Below are 18,611 nucleotides of genomic sequence, written 5' to 3'. Positions count from 1 at the left end.
TCTCATAAGCAACTGGTCGACACTTTTCAAGGTCCCACAGGTAATTTGGACATTGTTTTTTATTAAGAAAGCTAAGTGACGTTCAAATCTTTATTTTATTGAGTTTTTGGTTACCCGTTTCTCAAATTCGCTCTTGTACGTCACCCATTGTCTACATTTGCCTTCACCATGCAATGTAAATTATCGATACACCTTTGTTTGACATCCTCATTTGTTCTTCCCTTTTCTGGAACCTTGTGATAGACCTGTTAAACTTCCGCTGCCGAATTATCACACTATTTTCTTCACTACTTTTCAGCAGTAACAACAACGGGGCTACTTTCGAAACATAAACTTATTAACGGCTGGACACAACAATTCACTTAGAGTTGCTGAGATTGCGTAAACAAAGGTTAAGCTAGCCCGAGGTTTTAATTTATCTGCTATGGATTTGAAAACTCATGAAGTTCATTCAGGTCATTTCATGGTTAGCATTCTTGAAGATTCTGAGGATGAGACAGATGATTCGAATAATGTATTCACTGAAAACGTCACTAGATACAGTTCCACAGATAACAGTAATCAGTCAACTGTTAGAGATAAAAACAGGCTGATTTTTGAGAACCTAGCTTCACTTTTTAAGTATTTGGAGATTGCTTACAGTGGAAAGCTGACTAGCCCGAAATGGGACAAATTTCGTGGACTAAGATTTGCAATAAAATATAAAATCCGACTCAACAACATAGTTTGGAGAGAATATCACATGCAATGTAAGTTTCTGTTTATTTAATCGCTTTTAGATGTCAAAAAATTAAAGCCAGTTGTTGTTCAATTCCAGACACCTATATATGAAGATCATTCTAAAACTGAAGTAATTTTATAAAATTCCTGATATTGTTTTTACAGGCCGTTATATTAGAAGGAAAATATTGGAAAAGGCGCGTAAGTACCTTGCGTAAGGAGTATAGTCTTTGGAGAGTATTTGCTAAAAACAGGATATACACATCTCAAAACAGACAAATTATACAATGTGCCAATGAACTACTCGAAGGGTCGGATCTATGTCCTTATCAATTCAGTGACCTATCAAAGAGTACGTCTTCAAAACTTATGGAGGAAATAATGATGGACATAGACGAGAATCTAGATTTGTTTCTTGATCAACCGATAACATTTCCAAATAGACGAGATTTACCTATCTTGGGAAACGCCGACATAATGCAACCAGGTTTGCAACAACTTCAACCAGATAGAAGTTCATGTAACGATATATCGTGTAATATTTTTCAGTCTGTTGAGCCCTATTCGACATTTCAATGTAGCTCTTCTGATGCACACTCGTGTGAATATACATGGTCTAGCTCGGACTACCAATTTAACAAATATATGTGTGAAGCGACATTCTCAAGCACAACTTTACCTCTTCCAGAGACCAAACAAAGTCGTAACCCACCTCTTGTTGAGCGTCTTGGCGTAGTCGACTCGTCTTCCCAAATCTGCTCCTCATTTTTGTCAGGTAATCTTAAATCTGGTCTTTTGGATTTGGCTACCACCAGTAGTGAAGGGTGTGGACCTTATTTAAATAACAGTGTTAGTGAAGCAGATTACCATGGTCCCCATCCTTATCGACCATCGTTTCCTGTGTCTCACAAGCGCTACTTCCTACATCAACCCAGAGTTGCTGGTCAACACCAAAGCAGCAACCATTCTGTTGGCATGGAATCAAAATATGGATTAACTACAGGTTCAATACACACAAAAGGTCACGTGGCTGAACCCATACAATCGTTTGGTTATTGTGTAGAATCGAATAAAGAAAAAGGCGATCATACAAACAAATCTGCTCTTTTAAATGCCTTACTGCGTGGTAGTAGCATTAGTCAAAATTCGAACTCGCCCAGTGATTGCATGGACACTAGTGCATTTCAAGAAACTTCAAAGTGTTCATCTCCCTTACTTTGTAATGCTTTAAGCAATTCAGGAAACTGCTTTGATAGTTCACCCAACAAACATCTAATCCACCTCAACGATTCATCAAATAAGTCAGTTCAGGCCAAAAAAGGTTCCAATCTTCTTACAAATACAAAAGGATTCTCAGATTCTTACACTCATCCTGGTTATTCATACAATGATCATTCATCTATTACTTCGATAAATACAGTACAGAATGTTGACATCCCCAGGATTAATTCATTGAATGTTGCGGATGTAAGTTATTTTAGTTCTTATCAGTTTCATTAAAAACTAATTTTTTTTTCAGTATGGGTAATTTTGGTAATAGTTGTTGTATATTTAAACTTTGTGGCCTGTTTTATTGTTTACTGTGAAATAATTAGTTAACTGAAGAACCGTAAAATGGTTTTGTGCCGTCGTATTTCAGTTAAGCACGATTTTAAATTTTCTAAACCTTGAAGTCTATGATTGATGTGTATTTAGTTCTTAGATCTGAGGTGAACCTTGAGTTATATTGTTAGGAGTCTGAAATGCTACAGGATCTAACATATTGATTTTCAACTGTTATGCATGTATCTCGTGGACATCTCTGGTGTTTGGTAAACAGTGAGTGCATTATACACTCAGAAGCATTATAGTTGGTTCTTTCTGAGTTTGATACAATTTTTCAGCACATATGAACCTATAGTTGGTCACCAACTACCATGAGACTATATCTCATAACGTTGCCCCACTGCCTTGTGGATTAGACTTCTAGGTCAAGGGCCCGGGGGGTGGCCCCCTAAGAAAACCACATGTTTCGGCTTGGGCACTCGGGGAGTATCATAGCCCTCACACAATTAAATGAAATGACAATTTTTTGTGTAGCGCATATATATCTGGTACCCCCCTTGTACCACTATTTATGTGTCCAAATAAATAAACAAATAAATTCTGCGCCTAAGATGTGCGTTACTGGCTTATTGATGCCGTCATCTACGAGCAATACTTTAAATACACCGGTAATGAAATAATATCAACCTGTGTATATCCTCAACGGGTGACGGAGGACCCACCAAGGAGAGTTGGAAAACCCTGATTCCAAACCAATGATTCACATAGGCTACGGGATCGCTAAGGAATAAATGATGTATGAACCTATGGTTGGTCACCGACTACCACGAGACTGCATCCCATAACGTCGCTCCACTGCCTTGTGGATTAGACCTCTAGGTCATTGGCTCGGGGAGTGGTCCCCTAAGAAAACCACCTGCTTCGATCTTGGAGCTGGAGGAGTATCCTAGCCTACGCACAAATTGAATCATAACTACTTGACGTAATGTATATATATTTTGGTGTCCTTTTAAACCAATGTTTATGTGTTTGAATAGATAAATAAATAAAATCAACTTTAGAGGAATGTTTCATAGCCATAAATTAATAAATATTGAACCGACTTTCGGTATATTTACCCTCTGTTAGACAAACAAACACCTCAGTGACAATGCTCATGAAGCAAGCCAATGAAAACCACGAGAGATTTCACTCATCAGTCTACCATGACCGACAAGAATTTCAAGATGATGTTTACAGAACAATGTCTTTAGGATAATTAATAGTAGTACATTATTTTGATATCGCCATAGTGTACTATCTAATCAGGTTCTGTTTTAATTATCTAGCAAACCATTCCTTCAAGTAAAACACTAATTATTTCATTTAACTGAATAGAGTAGATGCCTAAATAATTTTGTGTTGCATTAAGTTTCCTTGAAATGTGATTTTCCGCATTAATGAAGTATAGTTTTTGATAATTTTGACCGAATGACTCAATAGTTCATCGATTTATTTGTCATATGACCTTTTTTACTGCATTCTTATTTTAGAATATATCAGTTCCAGTGGCTAACTATGGGGGATCTAGTGACTGTTCCGTAACTCAGAATCATGAGCCCGATTTGTCTGTTTTGACACCAACTGTATCTCGAGCTGATGGTTCATCTTTTCTAATCTCTCATAATCTTTTGGTAAAAAATTGCAGAACGGAACCCATTAGCTTTGGTGTTAATGACCTTTTAATGCGAAGTTCCAATAAATACTTCAATAACACTGAAGTGATTTCTCAACAAAGCTCAGTGGATTTACATAAATCTCTTGGTCTACCGTTAGAACGAAAAAATTCAAACGTACAAACTTTGGATCCAAAGGGCTCTGTCTTAGACAGTACGCAGGGAAACCCAAATTATTTGGTTGATGTCAGCACTGTTCCTTCTCAGAATTCACAAGACTCCACCCTTATTTTCAAAGGAAATAATGGGCTTTGTACACAAATCCATGGAAATCTTTCTGTTTCATCAAATACAGGTTTTAATTTCTCCAGTCGTAATTCTGGTTCGTGCACAATCCCTATTAGTTCTCTTTCAGAATCGAACATGTTTGCTCTACCAAGTAGTGAGATTAGGAATGCATACACAGAAGATTCTAATTCTGAGTTGGAAACTTTGGTACCTGGAAGTTGGACTGAACCACAGATTTTTCCACATGTAACCAATATTACACTAAATGATATGGATCAACTTCCTAAAGTATCAGTCACAAGTGATAAATGTTTAAACGGTAGGTCTACGGATAAAAAATATTCATTTGACCAAGTTCTAATTCTGCTGTGAAACAAAGCTCTTTTTTGGGACAAATAAATTGAGAAAATCTGCTTGAGATTACTTTAGCCTTTATTCGCATATGCAACTGTTTGTTCGGTCTAACCGAAAACGTACAATTTTTATGGGTTAATATATTGAAAATAGTTAGTGACAATCCATTGGTGCAGCTTACTATGTCATCACCAAACTAATGGTTCTAACTGTTGCAGTTAATAGTCTTATAGATGACACCGATGAATATCACGTAATACCGGCCAGTTTTCATGATTTATGAGCTGGAGACTTAAGCAGATTATTCATTCATTATATTCACTAGGTAGGTAGATATCTTTAATAACACAGTTGATTATCGACTGTGATTTCAGTGGGTGTGTCAATATTGTACTAGTGTTCTTTTTCTTGAATTCATCAATTGCCTAAATAGTTCATTAGTCATTGCATTTCTATAATTTTTAAGGCAAGAGATTCATTAAATGTTCTGAGTATTTCTGCCATTAAATCTAAGATTTTCTGTATTACACACAACTAGGTTTGTGACACTTTTGTTCAGTTATCAACCTCGATCATTCTTTCTACAACCTACTGTAAACTGATGGTAGAATATTTGCATACTATAAAAGTTTGAGCAATATAGTAGCAGTAGCAATAGTAGCAAGATAGTTCGATCACCGGAATACCTATTTAATTTGTATTTCCTCTAAATATAAGACTTAATACCGCGTCCGTTTTTACAACTGTTTTTTATATTGATAATTGACAACCTAGTTATTTTTCAAAGAAATGAATTTATGGCTTGTATTAAACATTTATTTATTTATTTTACTTAAACAAACATTGGTTGTAAAGAGATGGATAAAAAAGTGGGCATAATAAATAACCTCTGCATTACTAACATGATGTTGCCACTGAATGTCAGCAATCCTTCGGAGACAATGATGATCAAACACAGAGTCGTCTAACATCTTCAACATAGAGCGAAACTGCTCTCACCGACCCATTGTAGACCCGACCTTTTACAGCCGGACTAACATCAAGAAGGCACCAAAGATAGCCCAGATTGGCACAAGCCGCTCTGGCTTTCACTATACGTATATTGATTTCATCACTCACGCCACCATCAATACATACGCAGCTACCTAGATACACGAACTTCTCAACTACTAACTGCTCACCACCAAGAGTGAGTGCAAGTACGGAGTTCTGCCAGTTTTGTAAAAGCACTTTGCACTGAGAAGGTGCAGAGCACATACCATGCATACAGACACTGATTGCCAACTGATTAGGTGTAGATTGGTTGGCTTGAGTATCATCACACAGTAAGATAATATCATCCGCATATTCAAGGTCAAGAAGCCTTTCTCCAGGCAACAGATAGACTACCTACATCCATCAGAGCTGTTTCCAGCAAATCATTGATGGCAACGTTGAAGAGAAACGGTGAGATTGGGCAACCCTACCTAATCTCATTGCCTGAATGGAAAAGTGGAGAAAGGTGGTTGTATGCCCTCACTTTGCCTGAAATGCTTATATATAGGGCTTCCAAGATGTTAATAAATTTCTCAGGCAAACGCTTCTTCAATAGAAAACCTAAGAGAACAGTCCCGTCCAACGAATCGAATGCGGCCCTGATGTCGAGAAACATCACGATTGCTGGCCTGTGATAAGTGTGACGGTGTTCTAACATTTGATGAAAGGTGAAAATGTAATCAGTACATATTCGACCAGAACGGATAACAGCCTGCTTCTCGTGAGTCAATCTTTCTCGGGTTTTGAACAATCTACGAAGTATGTCAGAAGCCAATAATTTGGATGCAGTCGGAAGTAGACTTATCTCTCGATAGTTGTTGCATAGATGGCATGATCCCTTTTTAAAGATGGAAACAACTATCGTCTCAATCAAAGATGTTAGGACACTTTAAATTTATCCGTTTGTAGAAAACTCAGTCAGTTCCTTAGCCAGTAGGTCTCCACTATCTTTAAAAAGGGCCGAAGGTGAGTCATCTGGGCTTGGTGATTTGTGGCACTTCAAGAGTTGGAGTTCCTTGCGGACTTTCGCTTTGCTGGGTGGGTCATCTGTCACTTGCCATGGTGGAAACAACAGTCTGAACGGTGTCGCCGGAGCAGCAAACCAGCTGAGCTGTTCCTCGTAAAACCATACTCATCGTCCAAGACGATGTTAGATGTTGTTGGTTGGCATCCCATCAGCTTCACAGATTGTTTCACTAACATCAGGCTTCTTGCCACCGGTGTCTTGGGTGAGTTGAAAGAGATTCCGGCAGTTACCAGATTCAGCTGATGCCTTCAACTTGTTAGCGCGCTGCGATTACCAGGCTTCTTGGTCCTTACGCAAATTTTGCATAATTTCATCGCGCAATAATCTTCATTTATGGCCGAACTCGTCGTTACTGGAAGTAGACCGGTCTACGAGTTGTAAGGAGCCTGCAGAAACCCAGTGCTTATAAGCGGGAGGTTTCTCCGAGCTGCAAGCGATTTTACTTGCCACTTTCATGTCGTCACTCATTTTCGGTCAATCCTAACTTATACTTTTCGATGGATTGATATTTAGCTTTAAAACTAGCTCTGTTTAATATTTAGTTACAACAGAAGCTGCGACTACTTTCCTGACGTTTAGTATTTAGTGTTTGTTTTTAAGGCATTCAAATATTGTATTCTGTCTTTTTTTCTTCAATTGATTTAAGTATCTTATACTTGGATAATCTAAGCAACTCATACAAAATTCAACTTTACTTTGCTGAATAGCAATGCTTTTAATTATTTATTCCATTTTGGATTCATATACAACAACTGATCTAGTGTTATTATCATTTTTCTAGTATCTAAGATTATCGAAAGTAATCCATCGATGCTCGGACGTTCCAGTTCAGCTGGGAATTTATTCTCACTTCAACATAATCAAATTCCTAGTTGTTCGATACAGGGTTCAGCAACTACTACATCGAGTTTTGGAAGTACAGAAATTTTATCTCCAATGTTTTCTAACCATAAAGGATTTTTGTATGCTACTTCACCATCGTGTTCTCCACCTTCGATTTCAGAACAAAATGATCAACAAGCTAAACATATTCTAGGTAATTCCTCTGAAGAACGACGACGCCAATCTATGCAATCTGGTTTACAAACTCTACGACAACTGTTGAAATTGCACTCCAATTTAGATAATCTTGGCGGTAGTAATCGTCTGGCAGCTCGCAGGCATCTCAGCAATTTAGAAATGCCTGCTATATCTGTCACTTATTCATTTGGGGATACAGATATGCCTAGTGAAATGCTTAGTGTTGGGTTACGTCCATCAAATGGGTTAGATTTTACATCTGATGAACAAATGATATCTTCAGGAACCGAAGTTGGTGGTACTGCTCGAGCATCTAAAGCTGCAACGCTAAGAAGTGCTGCAGAGCTAATACGAAAATTAAGAGATGAGCGAAATGTATTGGAGACACAGTGTACAAATCTTAAGGGGGAAGTAAAAGCTTTGAAAAGTGCAATTAAGTAAGCGTATTTCCAGTCAAATTTATGTACATGATTTTGAATTTGACTTCATTACATATTATACTGTTCGTATGCAGTTCGGTCTCAACATCTTTGTTGTATGTTCAACCGTACCTCGTTACTTGCTTTAAACCTTGAGGTCTAGTTTATCCATATATGGGGGTTGTTGCGTTTAACCGAATTTGTAGCCTAAACTAGTGATTAACCCAACTTTGCTTACGTTCATATTGATTTACATTTTTTTTCTCACTACATCTTGTGTTGATATTTTATTTACTGACCAATCTAAAATAACACAAATAGTATTTATCCATTTATCTGTAAATTTTGTAGTGCCAAAAAGTCCTAACTGTTTGACAATGTTTTGTTTTTGTTTCCTGTTGTGAGTTAATTTCCAGTTTACTAGCCACACATACATACACACTTCCAGTGAAGGATGTTAAATACGTAGGAAACTGTTAAACTGCATATATATATTCCCCAGTCATGAAACCTCAGGATAACGAACTCAGAATTAAGTTCAAATCACCATAATTGTGAGTAATGACAATTTTTTTGCATAATTTTAATCGTCATCTGGTAATATTCGTCTACAGGAGAATACATTTCACAACTGTTTTTTCTTTGTGTTCACATGTCATTGGAGTTCCCTAAACGTTAAATATTGTGGCAAGTTTATTTTCCTGCTAATTCACATGCCATTTATCTGAAACCTCTTTGAAATCTGATATTCTGGTCAGGAATTAAGCCTAACGTTCAATTCTTAGCTGATTATGGAGTGATCTACAGAACTGATTCAATCCAATCATGTTCTGTCAAATATTAATTTTGTTATGAGCATGCTCTTCTATTCGATAAAAGACCCATTCTTATATCCATATTAGTCTTCTCTTTGATCTCAATTCACATGGGGTTCTGAATCAATAAATCCAGCCTCGTGAGCAATCATCACTTGACCATATAGTGTTATTACTTTCATATATTCGTCAGTATACTATTCATTCATTTTAATAATTGCAAACTTGATATAACGGGTTATTTCAAGTATTTTTCCTCTCTACAGTATAACTAAGCTAATACAATAATGTGATAATAAGACTGATCTGGGTAGTTGAGTTTATAATACTGCTAGATTGGATACTCGAACTGTACACAATACAGAGACTAGATCATGTTATATCAGATGGTCAATAATAGGGAACCAGAGTAACGCTAGACAATACTTTATTCCACACGATTACTAACAGTCACTCTCAGTCAGTCTGGAGTAGAAATTAATAAGGAGAAAGGAGTTCACATATTTAATAGTAAGTTGAGTACCTGTTTGTTCAAACTCTGTGACCAATCAAATTTACTTTTACTGCCACACATTAAGACCCTATTCACCAACCGTAATAATATTTATTTATTTATTTATTAGCGTGTGCTTTTTCTGTAGAGTTGGCATTATTTAAAACATTTTTATAATGATATAAATGTTTTGGTGTTTCAGAAGTACTAATCACTAAAGGTTCCTGCCAATGGATTAGTTTAGACATTAATGTCTAGATCAGTTTGATTTTGACTTTTTTCTATAAAGAAAATTTACTCTTATCACTTAGAATGTTAAACTAATAAAGGTTTATCTTAACCTTTAGAAATTATTAGTTTATTTATGTAAATAGGTTTCAATATCGTTTGTTAAAACTTTACAAAATTGTCATTGTAGTTATGTTATGAGTTGAAATTACTTGTCTACTGAAATTCCATAAATTGTCAACCGATTTTTTCGCATTATTTACCTAAACGATATTGAAACAATATAATATTTGGTTGGCTAGTTGAACAAAGAATTTTACACACTTTACTAAACTTATAAGTAATAGAATGAAACTGTAATGAAAACTAAAAATAAAGAACTAGGAAACAGGCGGAATATTCCACTCTTTCAGTGAATTGAAGTAGGAATGTATGTATGCCACTGAGTTGCCATATTATATTGAACGTGTTTGTCACCTTAGTTTTTCTCTAAATCTAGTTTTCCATGCTTATTTTCGAATTAAATAAAAAAATGTTTTCAGCTTCTTGCATTCTGCTAGCTGATTAGTACATAGCCTACCTAGAAGATCATCTGACTGATGGATATCGTTTTAATGTTTACAGTAGGAGCCGTATACACGGGATTTTGTTTGATTTTATTGTCATGTTTTTAAATATGGCTTTTCAAGTATCTTTGGGCGAATCTAATATTTGTGGGTTCAAACATTATGTTCTCGTGGTGAAAATTGTTATCATTTTAGACAATGAATGAAGTATGGTCAATTTATGTTATGTAATTTCATTCCATCAGTTAACTAACCCTTATGAACTATTCACTGGGAAGACTGATGTGGCTGTTTAGTGATTATGAATATTAGTTTAGAAATTTTTTGTTAATTTAGTAGGTCTGTCGACTAAAATATCTGTTACTTTATTTTAACAATCGGTTATGAAACTCGTTAGTTAGATTTTTTCATGGTGTCGAACGTCTCTGGTTTATTGACTGTCAGTTTTCATCAAATTTTAAAAGATTTTATAACTACAAGAGTTGTTAGCTACAATTGGGAATGAAGGCAGTAAATTTCCCATTTCCAAGAGGTTATCATACTACAGTGCTGTTATGACATCTTATAAGAAAATCTTAATGTCTTCATATGGTCAGTATTCCTTTGTTAAATAGGTAAACGTGCCTGAATTCCTCTGAAGAAGGTATATAGCTTTATAGGTATCAATACCAAGGCTGGACTTGATAGTTTCAGATAAACTGAGCATTGGGTAGAGAGTTAATAATAAGTAACACAATTTTAAACTTATGCTAATTTAATGTCGGTTGCTTATTTACCCAGAAGTGGCTTACATTAATTCACGAAACGTCGGAAATACAATTTTTCTACTTATGGGGATATAACAAATACATATTTATTAGTATTTAACTTTAGTTCCAAACAGAAGATAGATACGAACTTCAAGATCCTAAATGAATAAATAAGATATATTTCCGATTTGGTCACTGGCTATTTCAGTGGCTGTTTCAGCACTTCATAGTTGTGTCCTTGGGTCAAAGGTTAAGGAAACGGTCCTCTCGAAAAACCACGTGTTATATTTTTGGTACATAGAAGCTATCATGGCTCATTAGAATTCATGACAATTGAAAATGAATAATACGACTAACATTCCCTATAAACATTTCACAACTCTAACTATGTTATTACATCTCTGCGGCGTTTTATTTTCATTTAGTACTTACTATTATTTTAATTTTATAATTTATCTCATCCAACATCTATTTGTTGAAAGTTGTGACCCGTTCAAAGTTTTCAGTTACTGGATGGTTTTTATTTCATAAAATGTCCCTCAATGTGAAATCTAATATGACTATTCTGAAACACATTTTGTCGTTTCAAATTCTTGCTTTCAAAGGTTACACTATTATACCTTTTAGGTAACAGGCATAAGGCTAAGTGCTAGAACGGTAGCCGCATTGATCGACTGAATTACTGATAATGATCATTTCTTTGATGCTTAACTATAGGGTTCAATCAAATTAAAAAGTAACTGGGGAGGGATATAGATATAACAGATATAAATATTGCCAAATTATACCATAAACTGAATAGCCTCAATAAAATGCGCTTAACAGATACAAGGGTTTTAACGGACGACTTCAACATTCATGCTTTGTGTTCAGACACAGAAAATATTCGTCCGGATGGTTGATCGGGACATTTCGGTAGCAGGTTAAATAACGGAGGCTATTTTCTGTTATGTTGTGCAGGCAGAAGCTTATTTTCGACCAGCACCAATTACCAATACAGTCGTCAGTTTGCTACCTGGTGTTCCATACCTTAATACCGAACTCAAGTAGATCATATTACGACCAGATACTGATGATGTGGGTGTGTATGAGTCTGTTGCTCGTTTTGGGAAATCTCTATAATCAGATTGTGTTTTAGATTCCTCCAAACACACCTTGTCTCAGTGGTCAACCAATTCGTCCTAAACAGATCGGCGCAAGCAAATTGGTTTAATTTACTGTTCGAATCTAACGTCAAACCAAACTAGGTCTAGGGCTAGCTATCACTTCTCTGGAAAGCCTATATTAATATTAGCTGCAATTACAGTACACCATGAATATGGAGAACAAAATAACTTTTTGCTTTGATAAACACATGTATAATTTATTATCTCTTGTTGGTATTCTAATGGATCGTGAATACTATCATTTACGTTTCTTAGGCAAACACTTCTCAGTATATGTATTTCAAAACCTAGTGATCAGAATATACTATTGAGATTTAAGTATCAGCTATATTTTACAATGAATAAAAACTGTTCCAGTTTATTCCAACTACCATCAACAGGTTTTAATGGGATGATCTATGAAGTTAATAAAATGCTGATTCTCCACCTTCAGAAAATCTTGATTAAGACATTTCGATACACAACTTAGCTCACTCAATATTTCTAGAACTTTAGCTGAGGTAGGTATCCCATATTTTTAGACTCATGAATACCTATAGTGATATAAAGATTAAAAGGAGCTAGAATTACTAAAACACCACAAAGCATTCTGCTCAAACAATCTTTATTTGGATTTCTCATGGTTCTCGATGGTATTTTGACAAGAAAATCAACTGAATCGTTTTAAATAGTTCTGTGTTACCGTTTATAAATGCACAGATTGTTATGCCTATCTTTGAAATGTTTCCTACATAATGCGTATGATAATAATCAGGGTATAATTCTCTCAAAAGTTGCTTTCAAAATATTGGAGTTATAATTTTCAGATTATGAACAATTGTCTTAAACTGACTCCCGAGGAAATGATCTGGTTTCGTTCAGGTCATAGATACGTTGATTGGATCTTCATCTTGCGTTAAATACTCAAACTGTCACTCGTACTCTATATTGAATAATAACAATAATAATCAATTATGAATACAGAGGTTAGGATGTTTTTCAGGAGTGAGCATCTATATTTTCTTTCTATCTTGATCAGCTTAAAATGGTTGGAATTACTTAGTAATATCTTTTTTTAGCTACCCCATCTATGATGGAGATTTTCAAGTCCTAATCTTCAATGCTTCATGTTAGATGGTTCTAGCCCTGTCACTTTTATTCTTTAATCAAGATTTGACTCAATATATTCCAACTAATAGTGTAGTTACTTTGGTGTCTGGTTAACCACCAAACCTATATATTGCAAGCCATTTACACACTAAAACAAAGTCAGTTGTCTAGTTCTTTATGGTAGTAATAACATTTCAATTTTCTTCATTTATTTTTTTTATTGTTGCTATTAGCCTTTTTTGTGAAAAATTGCCTCCATCCAATTCATCATCTACAAGGTCAATATCAGATCAAAATTTAAATTCTTACTATTCTGAATGGTTTCGTGCATATGTGCTGAAACAAACTGAAGTTAATTGGAAATTTTATATATTTAGTTTAATAATTGGTAGAATTTTCAAGTCTTATTGTAATACAACAATTTCAAGTTCACGTGATCAATTTATCCGATCTGTATATGGTTGGTTAGATGCCAGTTGTTCCCTGGTACAACTAAGACCTGGTATGTTCGATTATATAGTATTTGTTAAATCTTTTATTTTTCAACTTTTCCGCTAATCGTTTGTCTTTCTATGACTTTTCTTAAAACAATATTAAAACACTTTTGAATGTTAATTTTTAGTTCGGCTACATCTTTGCTGTTTAACGGTTAAAGGGTATCTACTTTTAAGATGCTTGACAACTATTGAAACAATAGTTGTTAAAAGGGAAGTGAAAATTTAAAAATGTAGTTAATCTTTACGTCCATCATTGCATAAACCGTTACGTATAACTTTTAATGTTTAATTTAAATTTTTTCCCCTGTAACATCATACTAATTGACATGAGTATTTGAATCACTGGAGCGTTATCAGAGAACATCTTGATGCTGCTGGTAAGTAAATACTAGCAGTCACAATATCAAATTTCAAATCATTTTGGCAGTTCTCTTTTTCCAATCATATCCAACATGAAATATGTATTTGTTTAGGCAATTGTTAATTTCAACTATATAAAATTACTAAAATCTTCACACGACCCCCTTCTGATAATTTCCTTAATAATTATATATTTTTTATTACTGCAATATTCAAGTTACCTTAATACAGTCAATTAAATGTGTATCGAATTTTTACCATAATTTATTATTATTGTTCTTTTGTGATAAAAAAATAAACTTATTATTTAAAGGAGAAGCGTATGAAGGAGTAGTTGAATTAATTTTAAGAGCGTTAGAATAAATTGATGAATATGATAATGCTTAGTAGTAGTGAAGAACTATAAGGAACAAATCAAAAGAAAGTATGTAAAAATGCCAGTACGTGCCCCCAAATGTCCTGGTACAGCTGAGGGTAGAGAGAGTCCGTTCTCTCTCGAAGTGCTCTCACATGACCACTAGCATACAGCCATTGTCAGAGAAGTTCTACTCACTGCCTTCTCGTGGCATTACTGTTGTTTACGAAATTGAGTGAACGAAAAGCGAATGTCCGGCGCTTTAACCAAGCTAATGGATACCGAGAATCCACTTAGGGTAGTTGGAAAACCTTGATTCCAAACCAATGGTGCACATGGGCTCCATTATCCTGAGTGAACAAATGGTGTATGAACCTTTAGTTGGTCACCGGCTACCACGAGACTACATCTCATAGCGTTGCTCCACTGCCTTGTGGATTAGACTTCTAGGTCAAAGGCTCGCGACGCGTGGCCCCCTAAGAAAACCACCTTCAGGTTAGAAGAACCATAGGAGAAGTTAGCACACAAATCAAGTGACTTGTGAGGGGCATATGCATTCGGTGCCCCTATGTACCAATATTTATGTGTTCAAATAAATAAATAAATAAATAGTTTATATGGTTTAATTCGTTCATTCTGGTTAGCGTTTTTTTAGCAAGGTTGTTTTCTACGAGACGGTGTTCCTGACCCATTGCCTAGCTCTCCTCAGTTATCCAGGCTTGGGACCGGGAGTAGCCCCAAGCCACCTAATACTTTTAATATTCGATTGTTTCTTAGTTGATATTAGTCTACATGATGTATAGACTATCTTCGAAATTAAAAAATTCACAATAAGTTCAGAAATTTGTGCTATTGAGACGAATTTCAGCTTATACTACTTTTTTGCTTTAGTTCCATGCAGTTTACTAATTTCAGTTATGTTGTCAAGTTAGTGGTTATCGAATCTCAAATATATATTACTATTTCATTATTTTATAAAGACATCACTATATATTCTGTAAGACCATACTTATCACTGATCTATAATTAGTGAGCGATTGGAAGTGGGCGCGCTCGATAGAGAACAAAATCTTATTGATCTATCTCATTACAAGAAAAGATTGGTGGATCTTAGAAAGAATACATTCTTCCTTTGTTTTAAAGTATTGTATATTGTGTTGAGATATCGAATAGATCTAAGTTTAAACAGCCGTTAAAAACGAGAAAACACTGGGCGGCCATCCCATCCTAGTACGAGATTCATCAGCAGTGCACATCCACGCTTCTGGAATCGGGAGTCGAATTCATAGCCTTCTATTTCGTGCGCAAACGCTTAACCTTTAGACTACTAAGACGGCATCCAATATTGTACCAATCTAACTTTAATCAATCCACGATATTGTACATTAGTTTATATATACTTAGTCTATTTTGCCTTTTTCTAAAAGTGTTTATTATTATTACCATTATCATAAGTAGTTGGCCTCATACCGTGTACATAAACTAGTCAGATAAATTCACTGTTTACAGAATACAAATAATCCATGTAAACTATGTCTAACTATTGAAAGAACCGTTGAACACATCTATATAGCGTGTATGTGTGTGTAGAGATTGATACGGTATGTTTGTAAAACTTACATTACCTTTCAACAAAAAAACCATCAGTTTTCTAATGTTATTAATAAATGTGGGTGAAGTAATTCATTCATTCTAATCTATAACTGTTTGTTACTTTTAATTGTTTACTTGTCTGTGTAGAACCTTATCGTTTTGCGTAATTTTTTCAAGTCAACTCTAATAACTGACTTCATATTTCACTTTGACAAATTCTGACAGTTTATTAACTTAAAATTAACAAATTATGGTTTCATTTGAATAAAGCAATCATAAATTTGATTTAATAGTCTATCAATTCAAGGTTATCATATTTCCTAAATACCACAGTAAAATAAAGACACATGTTTAATCTTGTTAGTCGCCGTCCAACATATGGTAAACATGTAACTACAAGTACTATCGAGGTATTCGCTCAAGTAATAAATATAACAGCTGACATTGGTCAAATGCAGTTTTGAATGTAGACAGTAGTAAAATATAAAACCGTAAAATTTAATAGTAGTGAATAAATCATGTAGCAGACCAGAACGCGCTACTGAACTGTACACACAAATCTTGGTGACAGTTAATATTTATTGAAGTGTGCACTTTATACCTAGTTGAGAAGTGTTTTGATCCATGCGATATATATTGAATCATTTAGGTTAATAAAGGAATCAGTTCACCTTATTACCTCACTTCAGATATTCAGCGTCTTTAAAATTCACTTATGTATCACCGTTTGACAAATACCTATTAAGTATTTTCAAGTCTCCACTCGAAGTACTGAAAAATACTAAGTGTTTTCACAGTGATGGGAATCGCAGGGTGTTAGCTTTTGATTGTTGGTGGCTTCGAAACATTGTTCGCGTATCGAGATACGATTCCTGGCGTTATAGCGAGAAGCCATAACAAGAAAAGTCCAACCATTCTGAGTATGAGACAGTGATCCGCCTCAGGAAACGGGAGGTTGACTGAAGTTAGGCATGCACGCCACTGAAGACCGTCTCAGGAACTTAGAGGTTAGGCGCTTGTCGCGACACTGAAGGTCTTGGGTTCAACCTTTGGTAGGGTTGTAGGTGCACGTTGTTGAGTAGTCTCTTACTCGGACGAGATATATGTCCAGTGTTTCCTGGTTCCAATGGTTGTCTAAGTAAGATTAGTTCGATTTAAACTATGAGAATTTAACAGTCCACGCAAAACCCCTATATTAATATATAAGAATTGAATAAATCTTCCAACAGTTTGTCCTTTGAGATCCATCACGTGACTACGTCAGTTGTATGTATGTGTAAATGGGTTGGAGGTGGAAGGAAACGTTTTTTGGTCATATATCGCTTCTGTCAGTCTCTCTCTGTAAAAACCAAAACTTTTTTGGAGGATTCTTGCGCCACTGAAATCACTTGTATGGCTCAACTTTATTGAGTGTAGTGGTATCTCTGACTCGTCTTCTAGTTATTGTTTGAAATTCATTTATTATTTATTTGATTATTTGTCCTAGTTTAAGGTTGTAAGTTCTATTAGTTTCTTCACCAAGTGATTTTACAATGTTTACCAATCATTACTGTTACACTGGTTATGGGGCACTATTATTATTACTACATATGCTTATCTACTACTCACCTCAACATGTACTCGACGTTTAGTAGGTTGGAAGAAAGGATGGTCAAACTAAAGCATTGCATCAGATCATGAAGTCAGGGATTGTTGGTTAGTGCAGAGTACATGACTGGAGTCGGTCCAATTATTGTAACAATGGTTGAATACGTTGTGTCCAATGAGTCAGAATCGGCTACAATGGTGTCAATACTATCACTTTTTGTCTTTCCTTAGAAATAGCATTTTAAAATGACCTTTTATCTATTATTCAATGAACTCACTCTTTCTCTTTAAAAAAATATTCTCTTTGCTTGCTTGTACCACTTCTACTCTGGTACTTAATCTGATAATTTTATCTCACTGTATTGATGTGGTAGGACAACTTAGACCAATGCATTTGGCTAACTGAGGGCCGTTTATAGCTAACTTTCAGGAGTGATTTATTTGATCATGTTAATTTTATACAAATATATTATTATTTCAATTCCTATCTATTTTATCTACATGTCATTTTACAATATATTCTAATCTATTTCTCTTTCCATTCCTAGCTGTAATGCAAGCTTTATGCACTCTTGGGAAAACAACATCTGTCTTACAAGAACCAAACAAATTACCTGAACAATCTAGGTCATTGTCTATCACGAATTTACTTTGAAACTGTGTAAAAATGCTGTAATTATAAAATCTATCGGTTTTGTTTTCCTTTTTTACACTATGGATCAATAAAAAAATATATATTTCACTTGTATTTTAGCGCTCCAAACAATCTATTTTAGTGTGCGTTTATTTTGATGTAGTTATCATTTTCTTTTATTGACAACCATTTATCTTTGTTTCCTTTCTATCATAATTATCACTAGTGATTCTTTCATTTTTCTATTTTAATCAATCAGATAAATACGAAAACAAAGTCAGATCTGTTTTCTATTTTTGCCATTCTAGTCAATATGTGATTGTTTATTTTTCTTTCGTTTGTTTCTGTACTACTGTTCCGCGTTCTTCCTCTTCTTCTTCTTTTCACTTGCCAGTATTTGATTAAGATATGCTCGT

The 18,611-nt window shown here is 35.0% G+C and overlaps 1 protein-coding gene across 1 annotated transcript; it reads left to right on the top strand.

Annotated features, from left to right (window-relative positions):
• Positions 1–424: 424 nt before the first annotated feature.
• Smp_162080 (hypothetical protein) lies at positions 425–18,216 on the top strand (the record flags this gene model as incomplete). Its single annotated transcript, XM_018796464.1, has 8 exons — positions 425–749; positions 780–850; positions 886–2,187; positions 3,798–3,996; positions 4,081–4,527; positions 7,406–8,081; positions 13,403–13,671; positions 18,110–18,216. 8 exons carry the CDS (start codon positions 425–427, stop codon positions 18,214–18,216), a joined length of 3,396 nt encoding a protein of 1,131 aa, XP_018646863.1.
• Between the last annotated feature and the right edge of the window lie 395 nt (positions 18,217–18,611).

This window comes from Schistosoma mansoni (assembly GCF_000237925.1).
Source record: "Schistosoma mansoni, WGS project CABG00000000 data, supercontig 0172, strain Puerto Rico, whole genome shotgun sequence".
NCBI classification, from domain to species: domain Eukaryota; kingdom Metazoa; phylum Platyhelminthes; class Trematoda; order Strigeidida; family Schistosomatidae; genus Schistosoma; species Schistosoma mansoni.
Note: the sequence above shows the minus strand (reverse complement) of the source record. Positions and strands in the feature narration are given on the sequence as shown.